Genomic DNA, 21,246 nt, shown 5'->3' with positions numbered 1-21,246 from the left:
GTGCGTGCGTGCGTGCGTGCGTGTGTGCGTGTGCGCGTGTGCGTGCGTGTGTGTGTGTGTTACAGATCAAAGATAGCAGATGAGATAAACTTGCACTTTGACAAGGAAAATAAACTAAAGCTGAAGCACCTTTGGAACTGACTGATTTATGGTTGATAAAAAAACATATCTTCAGTCCTCACTAAGCCTGATAAAATACAGTCTTGTTCTACACTCATAATGAAATCGGAAGTCAAATATCAATCATGTTAATCTAGTACAAACAAGTACATTTCTTAAACCTGCACAGTAACCCTACATGTTTTTCTTTGTGCATATAATGTATGCAATATAACACACTGACTGTAAACCCACCGCAACCCACTGACTATACCACCTGTTCCTGCATTGATTATTTTGTTTTAATGCAACTTGTTACTTACTTACTGCTGGAGAAGCTCAAGGACCAATCATGTCAAGGTACTGTCACTGTTATTGTGCAATTGAAAAACTTCAGCATAAAGGAAAATAAAGAGCAATAAATTACTAAATCCATTCCCATCACAGCTGAATGATGCCCTGAGATGCTCTCTCTCTCTCTCTCTCTCTCTCTCTCTCTCTCTCTCTCTATCTCTCTTAGATATTCCCTCCCCTACAACTGTTTGCACATTGTGACCATCACCAGGGGAGTGGATATTTAAGCCTTGCAACTTGAGCGCAGATCCTGTATCTTCCGTATAGAGCTCCAGTGTGGTGATAAAGGATGCCCTGTGCCATATTCACACCCTGTGGCTTTAGCCAGATGTCAGTGCTTCTTCTCTTGCTGACCGCCGACGCAGTCCCCGGCAACGGTATGAACCAGACCCTGACCCAGAGGTTAGTGATCGGCTTCCAAGCTCCCTGGAACGCGACGGTGCCTTTCAGCGCTCTGCGGCTGGGCTCGGCCATGCAGATGGCTGTGGAGAAAGTCAACTCCAACCCTTCCCTTCTGGGCAACTACAGCCTAGAGTTCGTGTACATGGACTCGGACTGCGATCCCAAGGCGTCCCTGGCGGGGTTCATTCACCAGGTGTGGAAAGACAACGTATCTGCCCTCTTTGGTCCTGCCTGCCCTGAAGGAGCTGAGGTATACTGTCATCCAGGGGCCATAATATGGTTTTAGTACATTTTTGATGATTACGTTTTTTAATCAGATTTACATATTGCCACTGCTTGTGGGTTTCCCCACTATTATCCAAAAATATTTGTAGTATTGTTGTGCTCGGGGTAACAGTATTGCTTGGTTTGCAGGTTACCGGTCTTATCGCATCCACTTGGAACATCCCCATGTTTGGCTTTGTAGGGCAATCCTCCAAAATGGACAATAAATTCATTTATGATTCTTATATCAAACTTGTCCCCCCTCTTAAAAGAAGCGCAGAAGTCCTTCTCAAGACGCTGGAATTCTTTGGATGGAGTCATGTGGCAATGATTGGAGGGGGTTTAAACTCTAACACTTGGGACAAAGTTGATGCCCTGTGGAGGACTACTGAGGATCTCCTGAAGACCAAAGTGTCCGTGCTTGCGACAGTCAAGTTTGACACTAGCAACCCGCAACTCATCCGTAAAAATTTGCAGTACATCGCAACAGTTGCAAGAGGTAGGATAGATGTCCATGAAGCATTACCTGTTTGTGAATCTGGGCCCTCCCTTTTCCATCTGTCTTTACCACAATACAGAATATAATTCACTAGTAAAGATCATGCCTTAAAACAATTGATCGATTTGGGTTGTTTATCATGTCCTATAAAAAGCCCTAATCTAAGTAGACATATTCATACTGAGAGTACTCTTTGATCTTAGGATGCAACAAAATCTCACCATTTCCTATGTGTCTACTTATCTTACTCATCTTTAGTTCCTACAGTATTACTGTCTCATGTCCTGTCCTTCCTCTGTCTCTTGCAGTGGTGGTGGTTGTGACCAACAGTGAAGACTCTATGGCTCTGTTACTGGAGGCTGAGCGACAGGGTCTGATGAATGGAGAGTATGTGTTCTTCCTAAATCAGCATTTTGCGGCCAGTGGCAGTGTGGTGAGTAAGACTAATTTTGTTTTATGATTTATTTATTTGTTGCAATTTATGCTTTATTTAGATAGGAGAGTGTAAAGAGACAGGAATGGAGGACCTATAGGGCAGAGAGAGGGGAGACATGCGAGGAGTTGGATTCAAACTCACGTCCTCCTGACTCACAAGAAGCATTATGGTCAGTGCACTAACTGGCTGAGCTACTAGGCACCCCATAAGTAAGACTTCATACATTTAATAATAATAATAATAATAATAAACTTTATTTATATAGCACCTTTCATGACATAAATGCAGCGCAAAGTGCTTTACAGAAAAAAACAAAAACAAACAATTTTGTTTTATAAAATACAGAATAAAACACTGGCAAAAAACACTGGCATACAATTAATGGCTAAAACAATACATAACAGGCAGTGAGGCAGTGAGCAAAACAGTAAAGACATGAATAACAACACAGAGATTTAGAAGAGAAAAAATCAACTAAAAGCAAGAGTGAAGAAATATGTCTTGAGCTGTGCTTTAAAACTGTCCACAGAGGGTGCCTGTCTTATGTGTAATGGGAGTTTATTCCAAGCCGTCGGACCGTAGAAGCAGAATGCTGCTTCACCGTGTTTTTAATATGACATTTCAGGCACTTCGAGTAGGCCTGCACTAGAAGACCTGAGGGGGCGGTTTGATTCATTCTACCATTAACACAAATTTGAATCATTCAATCTTGAATGTTCATGGCTCATGACAGCATGTACAATAGGTCTAATAATTCACTTTTTCAAAAGTTGTTGAGGGGCCTCTCCAAAACTGCTTTCACTTCTGCCCACTCTTAGAATAATGTTGAATTGTTGCAGAATTTCCCATTTAGTTACTCCATATACATTTCAGAAAATCATTAGATTTGAAGCCTGGAATCAAGCCAACCATTCTCCAGGTAAACCATGACCGTAAACATTTGATTCTGTTCATAAAAATAGTAACACTTCCATAGTAACGCAAGCTCCACCAATCAGAGCGCTGCTATAGATTAGGATTGTGGATAGTGAAGTATTTCTCCATGACATCAGAAATTAAACATGTTTATCTTAAAACTAGATTGATTGCATACAGACGTGTGGCTTCTACAGGAGCATATACTGTAGCATCGTGTTACAATCAGGGCCCTCGTGGTAAGACAACATTGGCTTGTTACAACATTATAGAAATAAATCCTGATAAAATATTCTCTATGGAGAAAATGAATGGGCCTTCCAGAATCTCACTGTTGAGCCCTATGGGCAGCATCAATGCACTCTGCAAATTTCATGCCAATCCACATGTGAGAATTTGGCCTGAGGGTGACGCTAAAGAAAAGGTCACCAAAATCAGTAGGGCTCATCCTCTAGGGAGCATGAAAGGGCACAGCGAGTTTCATGGCAATCCAGTCTGTAGTTTTCAAGATATCTTTTTTTTCTTTTCTTAACCAGGGTAAATCATATTGAGAGTTCCATCTCTTTTTCAAGAGCCCCCTGCTTCACACTTACTCACTCACTCACATATTCACAGTCACCACAAGTGCACTCCTCTAACCTTTAGGCCACCACTGCCCAAAGGTTACGTTGCTAAGACAATTTCATCTTTACAAAGAACCCGTTCTACAAAGTCAAAATTCATTAAATGTTCTAGATTTCAGGCGAAATTCTATTTAATCCTCACCCAGATGATGGCTACTCAGATGATCATGATGAGCGCTCCTGGGGGGACCTGTCTCTTGCTCAGGGACACTTCGACATGTAGACATGGGCAGGCAGGGAGTTTGTGAATCTTTTAAGTGTCTACCAATGGCCTAATCTGTCAAACGTAATCTAATACATATTAATTCTTCTCCTTGAGCAGGATAACTTGTGGAAAATTGCAGTTAACAACCGCATTAACAAGGCTGCCGCCATAAGAGCGTTTGATATGGTCTTCATCATTGGCCAGAAGTCATACGAGGGCTACGACTACTATGACTTCTTTGAGCAGGTTTATAAAAGGCTGAAGAACCCTCCGTTTCTGAGCAACCTCACCTCTGAGGATGAGGTAATTACAGTACACCACTGAGAATCAATTCAATACACAGTAGAATCCTCAGTATTCATTTAAGCCACTATAATTCATTGTATGACAAATAGCAAATATAGATCTGCTTTAATTTGAAAAACGAAATCACAGTTTGTGCGTATAATGACATGCATAAAATAGAAAGTGTTTAACTCAGAGTTGCAAATGGATGAATTAACACTAAGGGTTTTATTGTGTATAGTTAAGAAATGCTAACCACATTTTGTAAAATGAAATAAAGAACTTTTGATTTCTCCATGTGAACTGTGTGTTATTCTGTACTATTTCAGGTTAGCCCTTATGCTGCCTATCTGCATGATGCCGTGCTTCTTTATGCTATGGGGTTGAAAGAGGTCCTAAAAGATGGCAAAAACCCTCACGATGGACGGCAGCTGCTTCTCAAGTTAAAGAACAAGAACAACATCCGATTCGATGGTAGATTTATTTAATCCTACATTATTAACGTACACAGTCAAAATCCTCGGTGTAAATTGTTTCTCTCAGTTACAAATGGGTAAATTAACAGAGGATTTGTGACATTGTGCTTATAATATTCTGTGACTCGAAGGCACTATCTCGAAGGCACTATCTGTGACTCGAAGGCACTGTCTCGAAGCATGACAACTTAAAGGGATATATCACTTTCAAAAAAACTTTTGGTAATTTTTTCGTCTACTCAGGCCTTTGTGAGCCCCCCAGACAGTTTTTAAGTTGCTCGATTCAGTATTTAGATATTTGATATTCATTTTATCAGACACGCCCCCTTCCTATACAAACCCATTGTAACTTCAAAATCCACTTTAACCATGTTAGATTCATAAAAAACACCCGTCCTTGGTTCTGGTGACTCATAGCGCCCCCCTAATACGCGAGGGGCCGTGTTTTTTCAATTACTTTTTTCATTTATTTTTAATATTTGTTATGGAAAATGAAAAAAAATTAAATACAATAAAAAAATCAAATAAAATAAATGAAAAAATTTATCGGAAAAACACGGCCCCCTCACGTATTAGGAGGGCAGTATGAGTCACCAGGACCAAGGACAGGTGTTTTCGATGAATCTAACATGGTTAGATGAATATCAAATATCTAAATACTGAATCGAGCAACTTAAAAACTGTCTGGGGGGCTCACAAAGGCCTGAGTAGATAGTGAAATATAAAATAAAATATTAAAGTGAAATATCCCAGTTTTGGGGTATACAGTGGCTTCGAGTCAAAGCCCGTATTCCCAAAAACGTAAGTTGTTATGCTTGCTTCAAATATGATTTTTTTAAATAAATATTTCCGAACGTTTATAATTTTCAAAAATAATGCTTTAAGAAACCTTTGCACCTTTGCAGGTGCTTCTGGACTGGTTACTTTTGATGAAGAGGGGGAGAGGAACGTGGACTATTCCATTTATGACCTACAGCATACTGAAGATACCACCAAGTTTGTTCCTGTCCTCCAATTTGATAGTCGTTCCAAAGCTATCAGGTAAAGAGTACTATTACCAAAACTAAATGAGTATTTACATTTTGTGAATATATAAAGAGAAACTACTGAGATGCAGTATCAAAATTGCATACAAAATGTGGAATGCTCACTTCAGGCCAACCTCCAACTTTGCATCTGTGATCTGGCCAAAAGGAAAGCCGCCGTCTGACAAGCCAGAGTGTGGCTTCAACAATGAGTACTGTGAATGGCTATCAAACGGTACAGTCAACTACTCACTACAAATATGCTTTACCAGTTGTTGTTGGACTTAATATTTGTGTCCGTTAGTTATATGAGCAGAAAAAATCTTTCCTTTATTTTCTCAGGTACTTTTGGTTGAGACTGTAGGCTACAACCAAAAACTTTAGGATGATAAAATAGCTAAAATAACTTTTAATACCAATGGGCATCACGCATGATACATGCACAGAGCAAGTTAAGTCAGGAAACTCAGTGCAGTTGCTACTGGCTGACCATTGGTCGGTCTCAGCTCCACACTTCTATTTTCAACTAATCATATACTCACTTCATTGATGGAGCACCCTGGGAATACCACTCATTTTCAACATTGAAATGTCTTTAATACACCTTAGAGCTGTTGTGTGGAAATAAGAAAAAAGTACACCCTGCGTATGTCACTAAATGACACTATGTCTGCTAAATGACTGTAATGTAATGTCACTGATCACATAATCTCAATCAATTATCCAGTTCTAGGCAACATAGAAGGGGGGGAGGGACTTTTTTCTTATTTCCACACAACAGCTCTAAGGTGTATTAAAGACATAGTTCAATGTTGAAAATGAGTGGTATTCCCCTTTAAATGGTGAAGTTTGTATTGCTCATTCCTTGCTTGCCGTTTGCTGCTGCCTATTGCTATCTGTGCTACCACCTGTTGTTTTGGATCTGTTTTATGTACTATGGGGGATTAAGAATTCCCCTATTGATAGGGGACATGTAGTGTGCTCCCTCAGAGTACTTAAAAGCAGATACATTCATCGCCAAACCAAAATAAAGTATTGCTCATTTCATATTCATTAAACCTATTTTAATCCATTCATGGGTTGTCCTGACTGAAATGACATTCTTGTGCATGGCATTATTCTCTATTCCATTTAGCCTGTCTTCCATTTAATATTATGCCAGGTCCTTTTACCCTTCATTTGAGGGTGTTTGTGAAAGTAACCCAAAAGCAATATTGGGTATTTATTGGCAGAGAAGTATTATAATATAACTTATTACTTTAAATTAAATGTAATCAGTAATATTATACTATAATAACACTGTAACTCTGATGAAATATACAGGCACTATCTTGACCAGACAACTAACCTTCCCTAATGTATGATGTTGATTTGTCTCAGACATCTCCTTGGTGGTCATATTAGTGACCGTCCCCTGCATTGGTCTGCTGGCGTTCTTCTGCATTGGGCTCCTCCTCCTGCAGAAACTACGGCTCCAGACGCGGCTCGATGACTCCTGGTGGTGGCTCATCAAATTCAGCGACATCGCCATCATCAAAGAGCCGAAAGTCTGAGCCTCCTCTCACCCATATAGCACACTGTCTGTTCGAACTAGTGTTTCCCAAACAGTGGGTCGGGACCCGTATGTGGATCTCGGACCCATTTTTATGAGTCGCACTAAATACTGCATTCTTTTAACTTTTTTGATTTTCAAAAAAATCCTCACAAATTCAAACATTTCCACGAGTTAAAAACTAATTCAAACATTTTTCAAAATAATTCCATAAAAAAGAAATCCATGAATTAGAGGGGGAAAATACTATAGTAAAAAGTAGTGAAGACAGCTGAAAATAGCCGCTCACATCACGTCGCATCGACGTGTTGTGAGCTTGTAGATCGGTAATTTTCACTAGTTTGGGTCCCGGGATGACATTTCTCTTTTGGATATTGAGCTAAAAAGATTGGGAACCAATGTGTTAGAACAATGATAGATAAACACAGGCCAATGGCATGCATATCATATGATCATACAATCATATGATGTTCTGCATAGTAGTGTATATCTGTCTGTCATTTAATGTCTCCATGAATTGAGTAACAATAACAAGCCATTGCGGCTTTTCTGGGCTTTTTCAACCCTATTTAGTTGACCTTGTATTGTGAACTTTTTTATCTGCAAACTTCTAAATAAAGTATTCAATCAATCAATCATGCACACACACACCAGCGCATAATTATTCTGTGAAATAAAGTGACATGGTTATTGTGTGTGTGTGTGTGTGTGTGTGTGTGTGTGTGTGTGTGTGTGTGTGTGTGTGTGTGTGTGTGTGTGTGTGTGTGTGTGTGTGTGTGTGTGTGTGTGTGTGTGTGTGTGTGTGTGTGTGTGTGTGTGTGTGTGTGTGTGTGTGTGTGTGTGCACAACAGCAACATTCATTGCAGGCATCTCTGAGCACCACAGCCAGTAAGAGTTGGAGTGGAGGTTCCCAGTCCATTGTCTCCTCCTGTAGCTACGGCCTGAGGGATAAGTCAGGAAAAGAACACATCTACTCAACCATAGGCCTCTTCCAGGTATTCGGTCTGATTAGCAATACCCTGCATTTTGTATTGTTTGGCAGTTTTGCCTTCAATTTTGCCTTCAGTTGATGCAAAAAAGAAACATTTGACAACTGCCCAAAGTTCAAATTAAGCATGACCCATTTATCATGGAAACAAATCTGTGCCAAGTCCTACTGGTCACCAAAACAGTTTAAGAAGAAAAAAAGGGAATAACAAGGATTTATTTTATGGAATTGCATGTTTTGTTCAATTGGCTAATATGTTCTCGATGAACCAAATCCATGGCATTTCACTAATAAATCCCCAACAAATTGCCAAAGCATCTCAGGGAACTACATGTAACATATATAGATTTTATCATGAGAACCACCTCTATATTGAAAACAAGATGCTTTATAGACATCCCATATCTCAGCTAATAAAGAGTTTCAACGAGAAATGCTAGAGCACTACTGCTCAGATGGATATTTTGAATTGCAAAATGAAAAATCTCTAATTTGATTGTCTGCTATATAAACTTCAAGTTGTGGCGTTGTCTGTGGCGGGCAGTGTCTACACATATATGGTCTGGACATGCCCTCCGTCAGCACTTGGTGGCATATGATATGCCCATCACAAAATGAAATGCATTTAAATGTGATTGAATGTCTAACTGATGCAATGTTTCTTTGGGGGCAGGGAAATCAAGTTGCCATCAAATACTTGAGGAACCAGATGGTCAGTGATGTCAGAAAGCCCTCCATCGTCGAAGAGTTTGCTATGGTAAAGTACCATGATTTATGTTCTTCTCATCATTCCAGTTGTATTTATTTATTTATTTCAACTTAAAAAGTCGTTCATTAAAGCTCGACTATGAATTTGCTTTGTGATTACAAAGTTATTTTGTCAAATCTGTATCATACAGTAATACAATATAACTTGGTTTGGTTCTCCAGTAAATCATAAGGGCCACAGTGGCAAGTTCCCTATCTCAAATCACCACAAATCTGTTTGATCCAACACCATAATTTAAAACTTAAAGCTACCCCCTCTGTAACTTTCCTGTTCTACCCGGATTAAAACTGGGTTCTCCTGCTCAAGCGCTTACATTTTTTACCATTGAGTTAATAGTGCCTTTCTGCTTGCTCAGGGGAGCAATGTAATTTTGACCTTCAGGCAGTATACCACTTGTCAACCAGTCGTGTCAAACCAGACACAGGATCAAAATGTCTAAATAGAAGAGCAGGGAGATTTTAGCTATACTGTATATAGCAACATACATTATCTTTTAACACGAATCCTCTCTTCTGGGGGTCCCTGGTAAAAAAGCAATAATTCTGATGGGGGTCCGCGGCCAAATATATATATCAATTTGGGAGTCCTTTGCCCAAAAAAGTTGTCGAGAACTACCGATTTAAGAAGGCATTTGTAGAATTGGCCTCACGTCTTACTAAGTAACAGTGCCCAAGGAATGTGGTATTGTGTGCCTAACCTGCCTACACTCTTTAAGACAGATGAAAGAATTGAAGCATGAGAACTTGGTGCAGTTCTTTGGAGTGTGTATTGAACCGCCAAACATCTGCATGGTCATGCAGTACTGCAAGAAAGGCAGTCTGAAGGTAATTGCAAAAAAACTACATTATGCTCATTTATTTTTAAGAATACTCATGTTTAATGCTTACTGCATTGTGACTTACTTGGAATGTCCTACAGTACTAATTATTATTATAGCCTTATAAGGTATTATATACAATAATGAGTACCATAGAATGATTGACAAATTCCATAATTTGATCTGACTTCTCTGACGTATCTGCCCACCCCCCTTTAATTTTTTTCGTAGGACGTTTTGAAGAATACAGACCTTGAACTGGATTGGATGTTTAAACTGTCTTTTGCCTATGATATCGTTAATGTGAGCTCATTTATATCATCAGAAAAACATATATAGTCATATATATATACACAGTATTACCTAGTAGACTACACTTTAACTTAATTTATGCCTTATACTAAAATGCATGGTATTTGGAACCCATTCATGCTTTTAACCCAGTCATTCATACTGCATGAAGGGAATGGATTTCATTCACCAGAGCACCCTGAAGTCCCATGGGAACCTAAAGCCCAAGAACTGTCTGGTGGACAGTCGGCTCCAGATTAAACTATCTGGCTTCGGACTGTGGGAGTTCAAACAGGGGACCAAAACCAGAGTCATCGTCCAGGAGAATACCCAATATGAAGGTCAGTGAAAGGCTTGTTAAACTAAGTAGCTGATCTGAAGTTAACTGAAGAAGATCCACAAGGGATCAAAAACATCCAAAACATTGTGCAGGTATGACATTTTGTGCTTGGACATACTGAAACGCATATGGTTTAACACAGCACAATATCATAGATTAACCTTGCACGTATTAATTGTTTTACTCCAATACAACAATTCCTTTGCAGTGCAGTTCAGTAGCGGTTACGGTTAAAAAGGGGAGACGTCTCAGTATCAGTATTTTTCTATAACTGTGTCCCAGAGATGTACTGGACAGCTCCCGAGCTTCTGAGACAGGTATGTATCCCATGTAACGGGACGCCAAAGGGTGACGTCTTCAGCTTTGCCATCATCATGCGAGAACTCATCTACAGTTCTGAGACCGGCCCATACCATGACATCAACCAGGAGCCCAAAGGTTAGAATGACACATTACCATGTGTAGGGCTGTCATGATTACAAATTTAAGTTGACGATTAATTGTCACTCAAATGATTGCAATTAACTTAATTTAATTGTGTGTTTGGCATTGAACATTGGAACATATGAATAAAAGTGTATTTCTGTTTGCCTTTTAGGCTTCGTAATAAAAAATTGCAGATATAGAAAATAGCTGATCTTCAAGCTTACAACGCGTCACCAAGTGATGCATTGTAAGCTTGTAGATCTGCTATTTCTGCTTTTTTAATATTTGAAAATGTGTGAAAAATTTTCAACATGGAAACGATTATGACGATTATGACGATTATGACGATTATGCTAAAAACAATTGCGATTATCTCAAATAATTGCGATTTGACGATTATGTAATAATTGTGACAGGCCTAACCATGCGGAGGTTGCTTATCGTCGTGGTCCAGCTGGTACAAAACAAGAACCTGTTTGTCTATGTAGAGATTATTAAACAGCTGCAGACCCCTCTCCTGTGCGGCCCCATCCGACCAACGCTGTCTGACCAGCTGTGTGACGAAAAACTAAACGCCTTGCTGAGGGCCTCCTGGAGTGAGAACCCTGACACCAGACCGCCATTCAGCGTCATACGGAGACAGCTAAAGGAGGCCAGTCCAGACAGGTGAGATGGAGAATGCTTTTAATTAATTAATTAATTATTGTTATTTTAATTTGTATTTAAACCAGGGGTCTTCAATGTTTTCCAGGCCAAGGACCCCCTAGCTGAGAGAGAGATGAAGCAGGGACCCCCCTCTATATTGTATAAAATTGTGTTTCAGATTAAACTTCTTTTTTTTTGCTCTTTTTTCCCTCTCTACACCTATACCTCTTTTGCAAAAATAGCCGATCTGCCAGCTCACAACGCCTCGCAGCGCGAGGCGTTGTGAGCTTGTAGATCTGCTATTTTTGGCTAAAGTTCTCAGTGGTTCAAGTGGTTAATGTTAAAAAATATATATATAATTATATCACAAAGATTTGGCGGTCCCCCTGCAGTATCTCTGAGGATAAGGTCCCGGACCCCCCGTTGAAGACCCCTGATTTAAACAATTCCCTGTGAAGTATGTGAACATTCAGTTAATATTATTATCTTCTAATTTTTAAAACAATGCTATGACCTTATCTTGTAGTCATGTAAATATACTGGACAACATGGTAGAGAAGTTGGAGAAATATGCAAACCATCTGGAGGAAGTTGTGGAGGAAAGAACCAATCAGCTTACAGTAGAGAAGGCTCGCGCCGACAAACTTCTCTCTAGCATGTTGCCAAGGTAACAATGGTATATAGCACTGACACCGTCTATCGCAAAGGCCTCCATGGACTTTGTTGAGTATACTGTTTGTACTGTACATATCGATATGGTGCAGCTGTTCTGCACGACTCCAGAAGCATATATGGATAAACTGACAATTGAACCTCACCCCTTGTTGAAGTTAAAGGTAGGGTAAGTGATTTTTTGTTTTGTTAAAAAGGTTAAAGTACTATATTCTGATAGTAATCATTGCTACAGAGCGTTTGTCTCTCCAGCTCTTTAGTAAACAGTTATAGTACATTTTCAGGTAGGTGACAACATTTAAGCCAATCAGGAGAGAGCACTGAAAATGCATTTTCTGTTTAATAAAGAGCTGGGGAGACATGGGAGACTCCTTTTACTGAACAAACACTCTATAGCAATGAGTACTATTCGAATATAGAGATATTTAACACTTATTTTAACCAAAGTAAATCACTTACTCTACCTTTAAGTAAAAATCAACATGAGTTTTAATTATATAATAATTATATTTCACTTTCAAACATGTTTGGGGTCATTTTAACTACTCAGGCTTTTGTTGCTTGATTTGTATTTAGATATTTGATATTCATTTTATCGGACACTCCCACCTTCCTTCAAACTCTATTTTAACCATGATACTGTAGATTAATTGAAAACAGGACATTGGTTCTGGTGACTCATAGTGCCCTCCTAATACATGAGGGGGCCATGTTTTTTTCGATAAATGTTTTCATTCATTTAATTAACATTTTTTATTGTATAATTATTATTTTTTCCCCAAAAGAATATATTAATTAATATATTAATTAAGTTACAATGGGTTTGTATAGGAAGGGGGCGTGTCTGATAAAATCAATATCAAATATCTAAATACTGAATCAAACAACTTAACAACTGTCTGGGGTTTCCACAAAAACCTGGGTAAACGTTAAAATGACCCCAAACATGTTTGAAAGTGAAATATCCCTTTAATACGATCTGTGTAGACCACTGGCTTGATGGATGTCCTCTGAATGGAAATCCATCCAAAAATATATAATGTATAATTCGTCATAGTCTCTATATTAAAGGGATTGTAGGCGATTCAGAGATAAACAAAGAAAAAAATCCAGCAGTTCGTTTCCCCGCCCACCAGGGGGTGTCGCACGGAGGACTTCCATAGAGTTAAGGAGACTTCTAAACCGTCCATGCCGAATATAGGTTACTTTATTCGGATACAATTCGCGGAACTGCCCGCCCCTGCCGGTTCTCTGAATTTTTATTTTTAAATAGGCTCTTTCATGACAAATTGACCACATATATGAAGTTAAACAACTAAATTCTATCCAAACGCTGTCTGAAAAGTAAATTATGTTCATCAAAAACGGAGTTTGAGAGCATTTTAAAACCGAAAGTAAAAAGTCCACACGGACACGGACGCGCACGGATGCGCACATGCGTGCGTGAATTTACGCACCGGATACCCGGATGTGTAACCTAAATAGTAGGGAAAATACGGATTTCAGAAAGAGGAGTGTTTTTCAATGCAGGAAAACACCCCAGCATCATTATATAGTGGCTGATAGAGGGGGAAAAATGCAAAATATATATATAGAGGTATTTTTCAAATATAGGCTTAATGTTGCCTACTATACCTTTAAGGCATTTGTCAATACATGTCATTCATTATCTATTCACAGGCGTGGCCAAATACTGCATCGTACAGTAAATAGACATTGACCGTTTTCCCATCAATGGCTTCATTTTTAGGATGGTTTCCACATTCATAAAAACAATTATAATTGAGTCAATGTTGGCCAAACATCATTCTGCGGTAAACAAATCATGGATGGTTGCATTTTGTTCATAAATCAATCTTGTCTCCACGGATTATTTTCAGCTACGCCGTATGTTGGCAAAAGATTTGACCTACAACTCCACACCCGTATGCTGTAGCTAACCATAGAAGCTGGCACAAAGCAACTGTAAACGATCCCAGCTTTAATGTTATTGGCACAGTTAAAACACTTGTTTTGCCATCCAAATGTAGTTGCATTGCACAACATGTTTCAATCTATGACCTATGGTTCAAGACTCATAGGCACCAGAACATAAACTGGGTTCTTAAAATGCCTCCATGAGGCCGATTTTTTTTACCATGATATAGCCAATGGCTTCCTAAAAAATTAGTAGAGGGAATTCGGCAGCAGCAGGCTACCGTTGTAGACCTACTAGTCAGTGGTCTGAAAATGTCAGAACGGCGGTTTGGTTCTTGTGATGTCATAAGTTAACCCATTAAAACCAGGAAGGCATGTGTGTAATTTTAGATTTTTGTGTCGGCTATTCAAAAATAGCAGATCTACAAGCTCACAGCGCGTCACTTCGAGCTGCGCTGCGAGCTTGTACATCTGCTATTTTTGAACATTTTTGGAAAAATCTGGAACGTGTGAGAAGTACTGATTTAGAAGGCACAATTTGTAGAATCGGCCTCAAGTCTTAATGGGTTAAACAAAATGACACGTAAAAAAGTCTGTTGCTGTTCGATTGTCTGCAGGTACATTGCAGACCAACTGATGGCCGGGAAGTCGGTAGAGCCTCGTACCTACGACAATGTGACCATCTTCTTCTCTGACATTGTGGGCTTCACCTCCATGTGCTCCGTCAGCTCTGCCATGGAGGTGGTGTCACTCCTCAACGACCTCTACAGCCTCTTTGATGACATCATCAAGCAGTACGACGTCTACAAAGTGCGTAATGCGAGTAGAGCTGTTGTCACGATTATGAAATTTTACCTGACAATTAATTGTCATACAAATAATTGCGATTAACGATTTCTTTGTGTGGCTTTTAGGCCTTGTAAACAAAAGTTGCACGGGGGTAGACAAAAAGACCACCATTGCTACGTTGACTACGCAATTAAAAAAAATAATAATAATAAGCGGACCCTCTGACTGCGAGCTTTCAGTGTGGCAGCGCCTGACCTCTGGAACTCTCTCCCCATGGAGATTCGCCAACACTGGACTCTTTACAGTCCGCACTGAATAGACACTTGTCTAGACAGTTTGTATTTTTTTTGTATTATAAAGCGTCCTTGGGTTTCTGAAAGGCGCTCACGGAGTGAACTTCCATTTCTATGCTGATGATACCCAGCTGTATCTTTCAGTAGCTCCAGACGACCCCTGCGCTCTAGACCCATTGTTGACCTGTCTGTCCAGTATAAAATGTTGGATGAGTGAGAACTTTCTTAAGCTAAATGAGGATAAAACAGAAGTTCTCATAATTGGCTCCAGTGAGCAGAGAGAATCAATAATAAGTAGACTTGGTAACCTGGCTGTAGAAAGTAACACCACAGTAAAGAACCTGGGGGTTATTATCGATTCTGAATTGAATTTTAATACACACATTAATCATGTCACCAAGATTGCTTTCTTTCATCTTAGAAATATTGCGCGAATTAGAGACTATCTGTCGTTAGACGATGCAAAAACGTTGATCCACGCTTTTGTTTTCTCTCGGCTTGATTACTGCAACGCACTCTACTCTGGCCTGCCAAAGAAAACAACTGACAGATTACAACTTGTTCAAAATGCGGCAGCCAGAATTTTAACTAAAACTAGGATGAGAGAACATATCACTCCAGTTCTAGCTTCACTACACTGGCTCCCGGTTGTTTTTAGGATTGATTTAAAAAATATTTTAATAGTTTATAAAGCTCTAAATGGTCTGGCACCTTCCTACCTCTCTGACTGCCTAGAGAGATATGTTCCAAACCGGGCCCTCAGGTCTTCAAGTGCTGACCTGCTCGAGGTGCCTACAATGACATATAAAAAATACGGTGAAGCAGCATTCTGCTTTTACGGACCGACAGTGTGGAATAAACTCCCATTACACTTAAGACAGGCAGCCTCTGTCGATAGCTTTAAAGCACAGCTCAAGACCTATTTCTTCACTCTTGCTTTTAGCTGATTCTTTGGTTGATTTTAAATTCCTCACTGTATTGCCTATTTTAATGTTGATTTTATTTTATTTTTGTTTGCTTTATTGTTAAATTGGTTCTAACTGTAATTGTATTCTTGCTCTGTAAAGCACTTTGAGCTGCATTTCATGTCATGAAAGGTGCTATACAAATAAAGTTTATTATTATTATTATTATTATTATATAAATGTTATATAAACATTATTATATATTATTACAGAGAAGGTGTTTTTTTTTTTTTTTAAAGAAAGCTTATTCTTATTCTGTTCATACAAATTTGAAAAGCATGTGCATTTCATTTTGTAGTTACTGTGGAACGGTTTGGATGATGAAATCAAATAAAAATACTTTGAAATACTTTGAACACTATGATTGTGAGGTACAGAGAAGAGGAAGCGGGGGGTGTTGAGGGTATATGGTAATATGGTACAGTATGGTTCAGTACGGTTCAGTATAGAATCTTAGAATCTTCATAGAGACCTGATTTAAGTTCATTCTTTGTAAAGAAAAAAAAAAGAAATAGGGGTAATTCGAACAATTACTATAATTATTATTTTGTATTATTGTGTATTATTTTGTGATTTTGTTTTTAATGTACGTATTAAACATTAATTAATTTAATCCTCCAATCTTTTCCAGGTGGAGACGATTGGAGATGCGTATATGGTAGCTAGTGGTCTGCCTCTCAGCAATGGCGTCAAGCATGCTGTGGAGATTTCCAAAATGGCTCTGCATTTCCTGTCTTCCATCAAGGTCTTCAAAATTCCCCACATGGCTAACGAGAGCCTGGCGCTTCGCATTGGAATACACTCAGGCAAGTACAAACATACATCGAATCAGAGATAATTGCTTGTCTTCAAAAAGATAACATTGTGGATGGCATTTGGAATTGGTTTGACTGATTCAGTTATTTAGATCAGTGGTTCTCAACCTGTGGGTCGGGACCCCCAGGGGGGTCTCCAAATGATTTGCTTAATGTGCAACATTGTTTTCTCACTCAACAGTAAACAAACCAACATACAGTATGTATGTGTATACGGGGTATCTGTACATTTCTAAAGTGTCAATTTAAGGACTTTCAATACCTTTTTAATACCTCTAAAATGAAAAACATTTCAAAGTAATGCGTCAAAAGTAATCAACAAACTATACTACCAAAAATGGTTAAACATTGGCCAAATTGTCAAATATTAGAGGCAAAATGGTGATCTACATGCTCACAATGCCTCGCAGATCGGCTATTTTCACAATGGAACAGAGTCTAAACTAAATGTAATGCCTTAACTACAATTCCAAGCGCTTGTCAGGGTGGGGGGTGGGGGTGAAGTGTGTCCCCAGTTCAAATATGATTATTTTGGGGGTCACAGCCTGAAATGTTGAGCACCACTTTAGATCACATTCGAGAAATTGGAATACATACTCATGTCTTTGTTCATGCAATGTAGGTCCTGTGGCTGCTGGCGTGGTGGGCAGCACTATGCCCCGTTACTGCCTATTCGGGGACACGGTGAATACAGCTTCTCGGATGGAGAGCAACAGCTTGCGTGAGTCTGAAACAATCACACAAACATGATTAATAAAACACGCTGAGAATAGCAATAGTTCATTGCCATAATGATGAAGTTCAAGTTGTGGCGGTGTCTGTGGCGGGCGAGATGATTATGCCCAAATATGGACATGTGCGCACGTCTGCATTGTTAGGATATGGTGTCACGTGCGACTCGGGAGTAGCCTGGTTCCAGACCATAGACCCCGCCCACTCTCTGAGTGGACTGCTCCTCTTGGTCTGGTGTCATAATGTGAGCCTATGGCTTTTCACGGTCAAAGAAAAAACCTGTCAAATCAGAGTCGGAGGTGGGAGTGGTCTAACGACAAGCCAATCAGCGAATATCTGCTAAAACAAGCTGTGCGATGACGTCAGATGTAGGCGGATCCGTGGATCTCTTGTGATTGGTTTAGGGAAATTTGAATCCCCTCCCCCTGGTAATCGCGGACACTGCAGCCAATGTCAGACTGAAGCTCCACGCGGCTTCAGGCTGATAATCAGGCTAACTCGGGAGATGTAGAACCCAAATGCAGTGCAGACAGGCAGGAGCAGAGCAGGTCAAGTGCAAGATGATTTATTTACCAATACCAGGAACACTAGGAGCACAAGGAAGAAACACGAGAAATATACTGTGAACACTAGGAGATCAAGAACTAGAACACTGCACTGCGACATTTACAAACTGCCAAGGGAACACTAAACATAGAGGGTATAAATAGACAAGGACTAACCAGACACAGGTGGACATAACTAGTATCAACACACAATAGGCTAGGACTAAACAAGACACGGGAACAACATTTGCAAATTATAGGAAAGGTGAGACAAGACAGGTAGTAGCAACAAAGGAAGTTCAGTCAGACAAATAAATATGTATTGAGCATAAATATAAATATATTGAGCATAATTATTTATGGCATATTTGGCGTCACGTCTCTGTCTCATTTCATTCATTCCCTGTAAGCATGAAATATCATAATAAATGATTTGCCAAATAGTTTTTACAGGGAATGAAATAGGGAATATATATATAGAAACAGAGCCCACAGGTGAATGCTGGGGTGGTGGTGGGAGCACAAAGAACACCATAGAGCAGAGCACAAAGCAGCAGCATAGCATAGCAGAGCAGCAGCAAAATGAACGAGCAGGGAGGTTTAAATAGCCCGCCCCAATCAGACGGAGTGAGCATGTGACTGATCAGCTGATCAGGAATTGGCGCTCCTTTGAGTTTTCAGCCTGAACTAGCTCCGCAGGCTTCGCATCATACAGGAAGCACTATACACTATAATTGATTAGGAACACCTGAATTTCCCCCGCGGGGTCAATAAAAGGTATCTATCTATCTATTGCTGTTGTTTGGCAACAGCTGACGTTTCCGCGTTGTTAGGCAATGGTTTCTGTTGTGTGTGACGTCAGACCTAGCCTGGAAACCCACTATTCAAAGTGGGATTTTTTTTTGCTGTGACGTTTGAATCTGTTTGCAACCGCCCCTTGGATATGAGTCTTCCAAACCGAAGTTACAGATAGGGTGCCCAAGTGAGCTCTCGCCGGCAGATTCAAACGTCATAGCAAAAAAAAAATCACTTTGAATAGTGGGTTCTGATTGGTCACCCACAACTCTGGGGTGAGCGAAATGTGCCAGAGTGCACACAGGCTTCACCATTGAACATTGCATTGATATTTGTGCCGCTTTGTTCACACATAGTAACTTACAGGGAGGCCGTGCCTTTATTAAACTATGTCTTGTTTTTGAATAATCTCAGCTACGCTATTCTTACTGATACAATTGGTTCAAACTGTTTAATTTATACAGCTCTGAAGATTCATATATCCCAGGACACAGCGGACATTCTTACTCGTGTAGGATCGTTTGAGCTGGAGGAGAGAGGAGAGGTTGAAATGAAGGTGATTGGATACTCATCATAATTCTAGCAATCAAATGGACAGCATTATGGTTTTTATATATCTGTGTATGTCCATATCAGGGTAAAGGCAGTCAAAAGACCTACTGGCTACTGAGCAAACAAGGCTTCAACCCCCCACTGTTTGCCAATGGATCTCCTCCTGCACACAGGCTCAAACCACCATCAGAGGTATGTGGTGTTTTTCCTAAGTTATATACAATTATTATACAATTATTAGCCATTATGATGCCATCACGGCCCACCAAAAATAAAATGTAGTTGATTAAATCAACTAAACTAAAGCTAAAACATTTGAGATGACAAAAATATGAACTAAATGGAATTTCATTCAAAAGACTATGACTAAAACTAAATCAAAATTTGTTGGGACACATTTGCCACCCAGCCCCTGCTCCTGCCCACCCCCAAAATAATACGTAGTAGAAACGTGAATTGATCACACAAACACATGCTATCGTCGTTAAAAGCATGAATTAAATACATCACGATGAAAAATATTTCAGCTAAAAAACACCTCTTCTAGTGGCATGTCTAGACTTTTTTGACTGGGGTAGCCCAAGTGGGGCACTTACTTACGCAGGGGTGGAATGAACGCACACAGACACAGACACACATACGCGTGCGTGTGTGTGCACGCGCACACCCGTCGGAATAGCATTAATTACCATTTTTGTCTCCACTACCCATATATCTACTTTAATTAAGAACATTAAAGTGTCTTACATTCCTGTGTTTAAAAGTTTAAAGTTTAATTTAAAAGTAATATTTAGGTGCATTCGTAAATAGGATGTTCTGAGAATCTACTTCAATTTCAGAGCTCGCTCTGATATCTGTTAACTTACGAACAGTAATTTTCCATTTCTTTTGAAATGCTTTCAAATGAATATCATCCCATGAATAAAAATGTTTATAACTAGTTTTTTTACACATAGATGCATATTGAATACTCAAATGTTCTAACGCTCAGAAAACCCGGCTTTTCACTCAAAGCGGTCGGTGTGCACAGAGCACAGCGCTCTGAATTTTCGAACGACGGCACTCCGAGCGCTCTGAATGTCCGAAAACCAGAGAGCACCTAGGGTGCGCCCCAGCGCTCTCAGAGCGTATTTCCGAATGCACAAAGTGTAATGCGGGGTGGCACATGTGGTGGCCGCTCAGATTCAAGAGGTGCGACCTTAGGCCCCTGGACACGCCACTGACCTCTATCCCTCCCAACTCTCTAGCCCTCCATGTGACAATCTGACTTATGCCTGACAGAACACTAGCAAGCAACACCACAATGATGCTGGTATCTGCGTCTGATAATGTCAAGCTTCTGAAGGTCCTTCATTACTGTACATCTCACATTTTTACCTGTAGGTCTGCCGCTCTCTCCCTGCCTCTGCCTGTCTGTCTGTTTGTGGCTTTCGCGTCCTCCTTGTTCCTCCTAAAACAAGTGCATTCAGCAATGAACTCAACCACACGTTGAATAGAGATTTGTCATACAGACTGGTTTCAACATTGGTATAGGGACATTTGTTTCCTTGTTGAATGTACACCAATTTGCATATGAATGTGTTTACCCAGAAACTAACACCTGATAGAGAGTAGAATAGCAGAATGGAACACATAATCACAAGACATAGTTGAACCCTGTCCATTTAATCACTCCTGATTATATATTTATGGTTTCATGAAGGTGTTTGACAAGGTTCCAATCCAACTAAGATTAAACTAGCATCTTAGCCCATCTATAT

The 21,246-nt window shown here is 39.8% G+C and overlaps 1 protein-coding gene across 1 annotated transcript; it reads left to right on the top strand.

Annotated features, from left to right (window-relative positions):
• Positions 1 to 742: 742 nt before the first annotated feature.
• Positions 743 to 20,812, top strand: gucy2g (guanylate cyclase 2g; the record flags this gene model as incomplete). Its single annotated transcript, XM_080455707.1, has 22 exons — positions 743 to 1,105; positions 1,270 to 1,618; positions 1,927 to 2,051; positions 3,915 to 4,100; positions 4,412 to 4,556; positions 5,464 to 5,599; positions 5,715 to 5,818; positions 6,964 to 7,130; positions 7,993 to 8,130; positions 8,797 to 8,880; positions 9,612 to 9,716; positions 9,941 to 10,012; positions 10,173 to 10,341; positions 10,623 to 10,778; positions 11,255 to 11,432; positions 11,938 to 12,078; positions 14,618 to 14,810; positions 16,679 to 16,853; positions 17,485 to 17,583; positions 19,399 to 19,490; positions 19,571 to 19,678; positions 20,768 to 20,812. 22 exons carry the CDS (start codon positions 743 to 745, stop codon positions 20,810 to 20,812), a joined length of 3,330 nt encoding a protein of 1,109 aa, XP_080311833.1.
• Between the last annotated feature and the right edge of the window lie 434 nt (positions 20,813 to 21,246).

Source organism: Gymnoscopelus braueri, assembly GCF_963280865.1.
Source record: "Gymnoscopelus braueri genome assembly, chromosome: 17".
NCBI lineage: Eukaryota > Metazoa > Chordata > Actinopteri > Myctophiformes > Myctophidae > Gymnoscopelus > Gymnoscopelus braueri.
The sequence above is the reverse complement of the archived record's forward strand: the minus strand, read 5'-3'. Positions and strand labels throughout refer to the sequence as shown.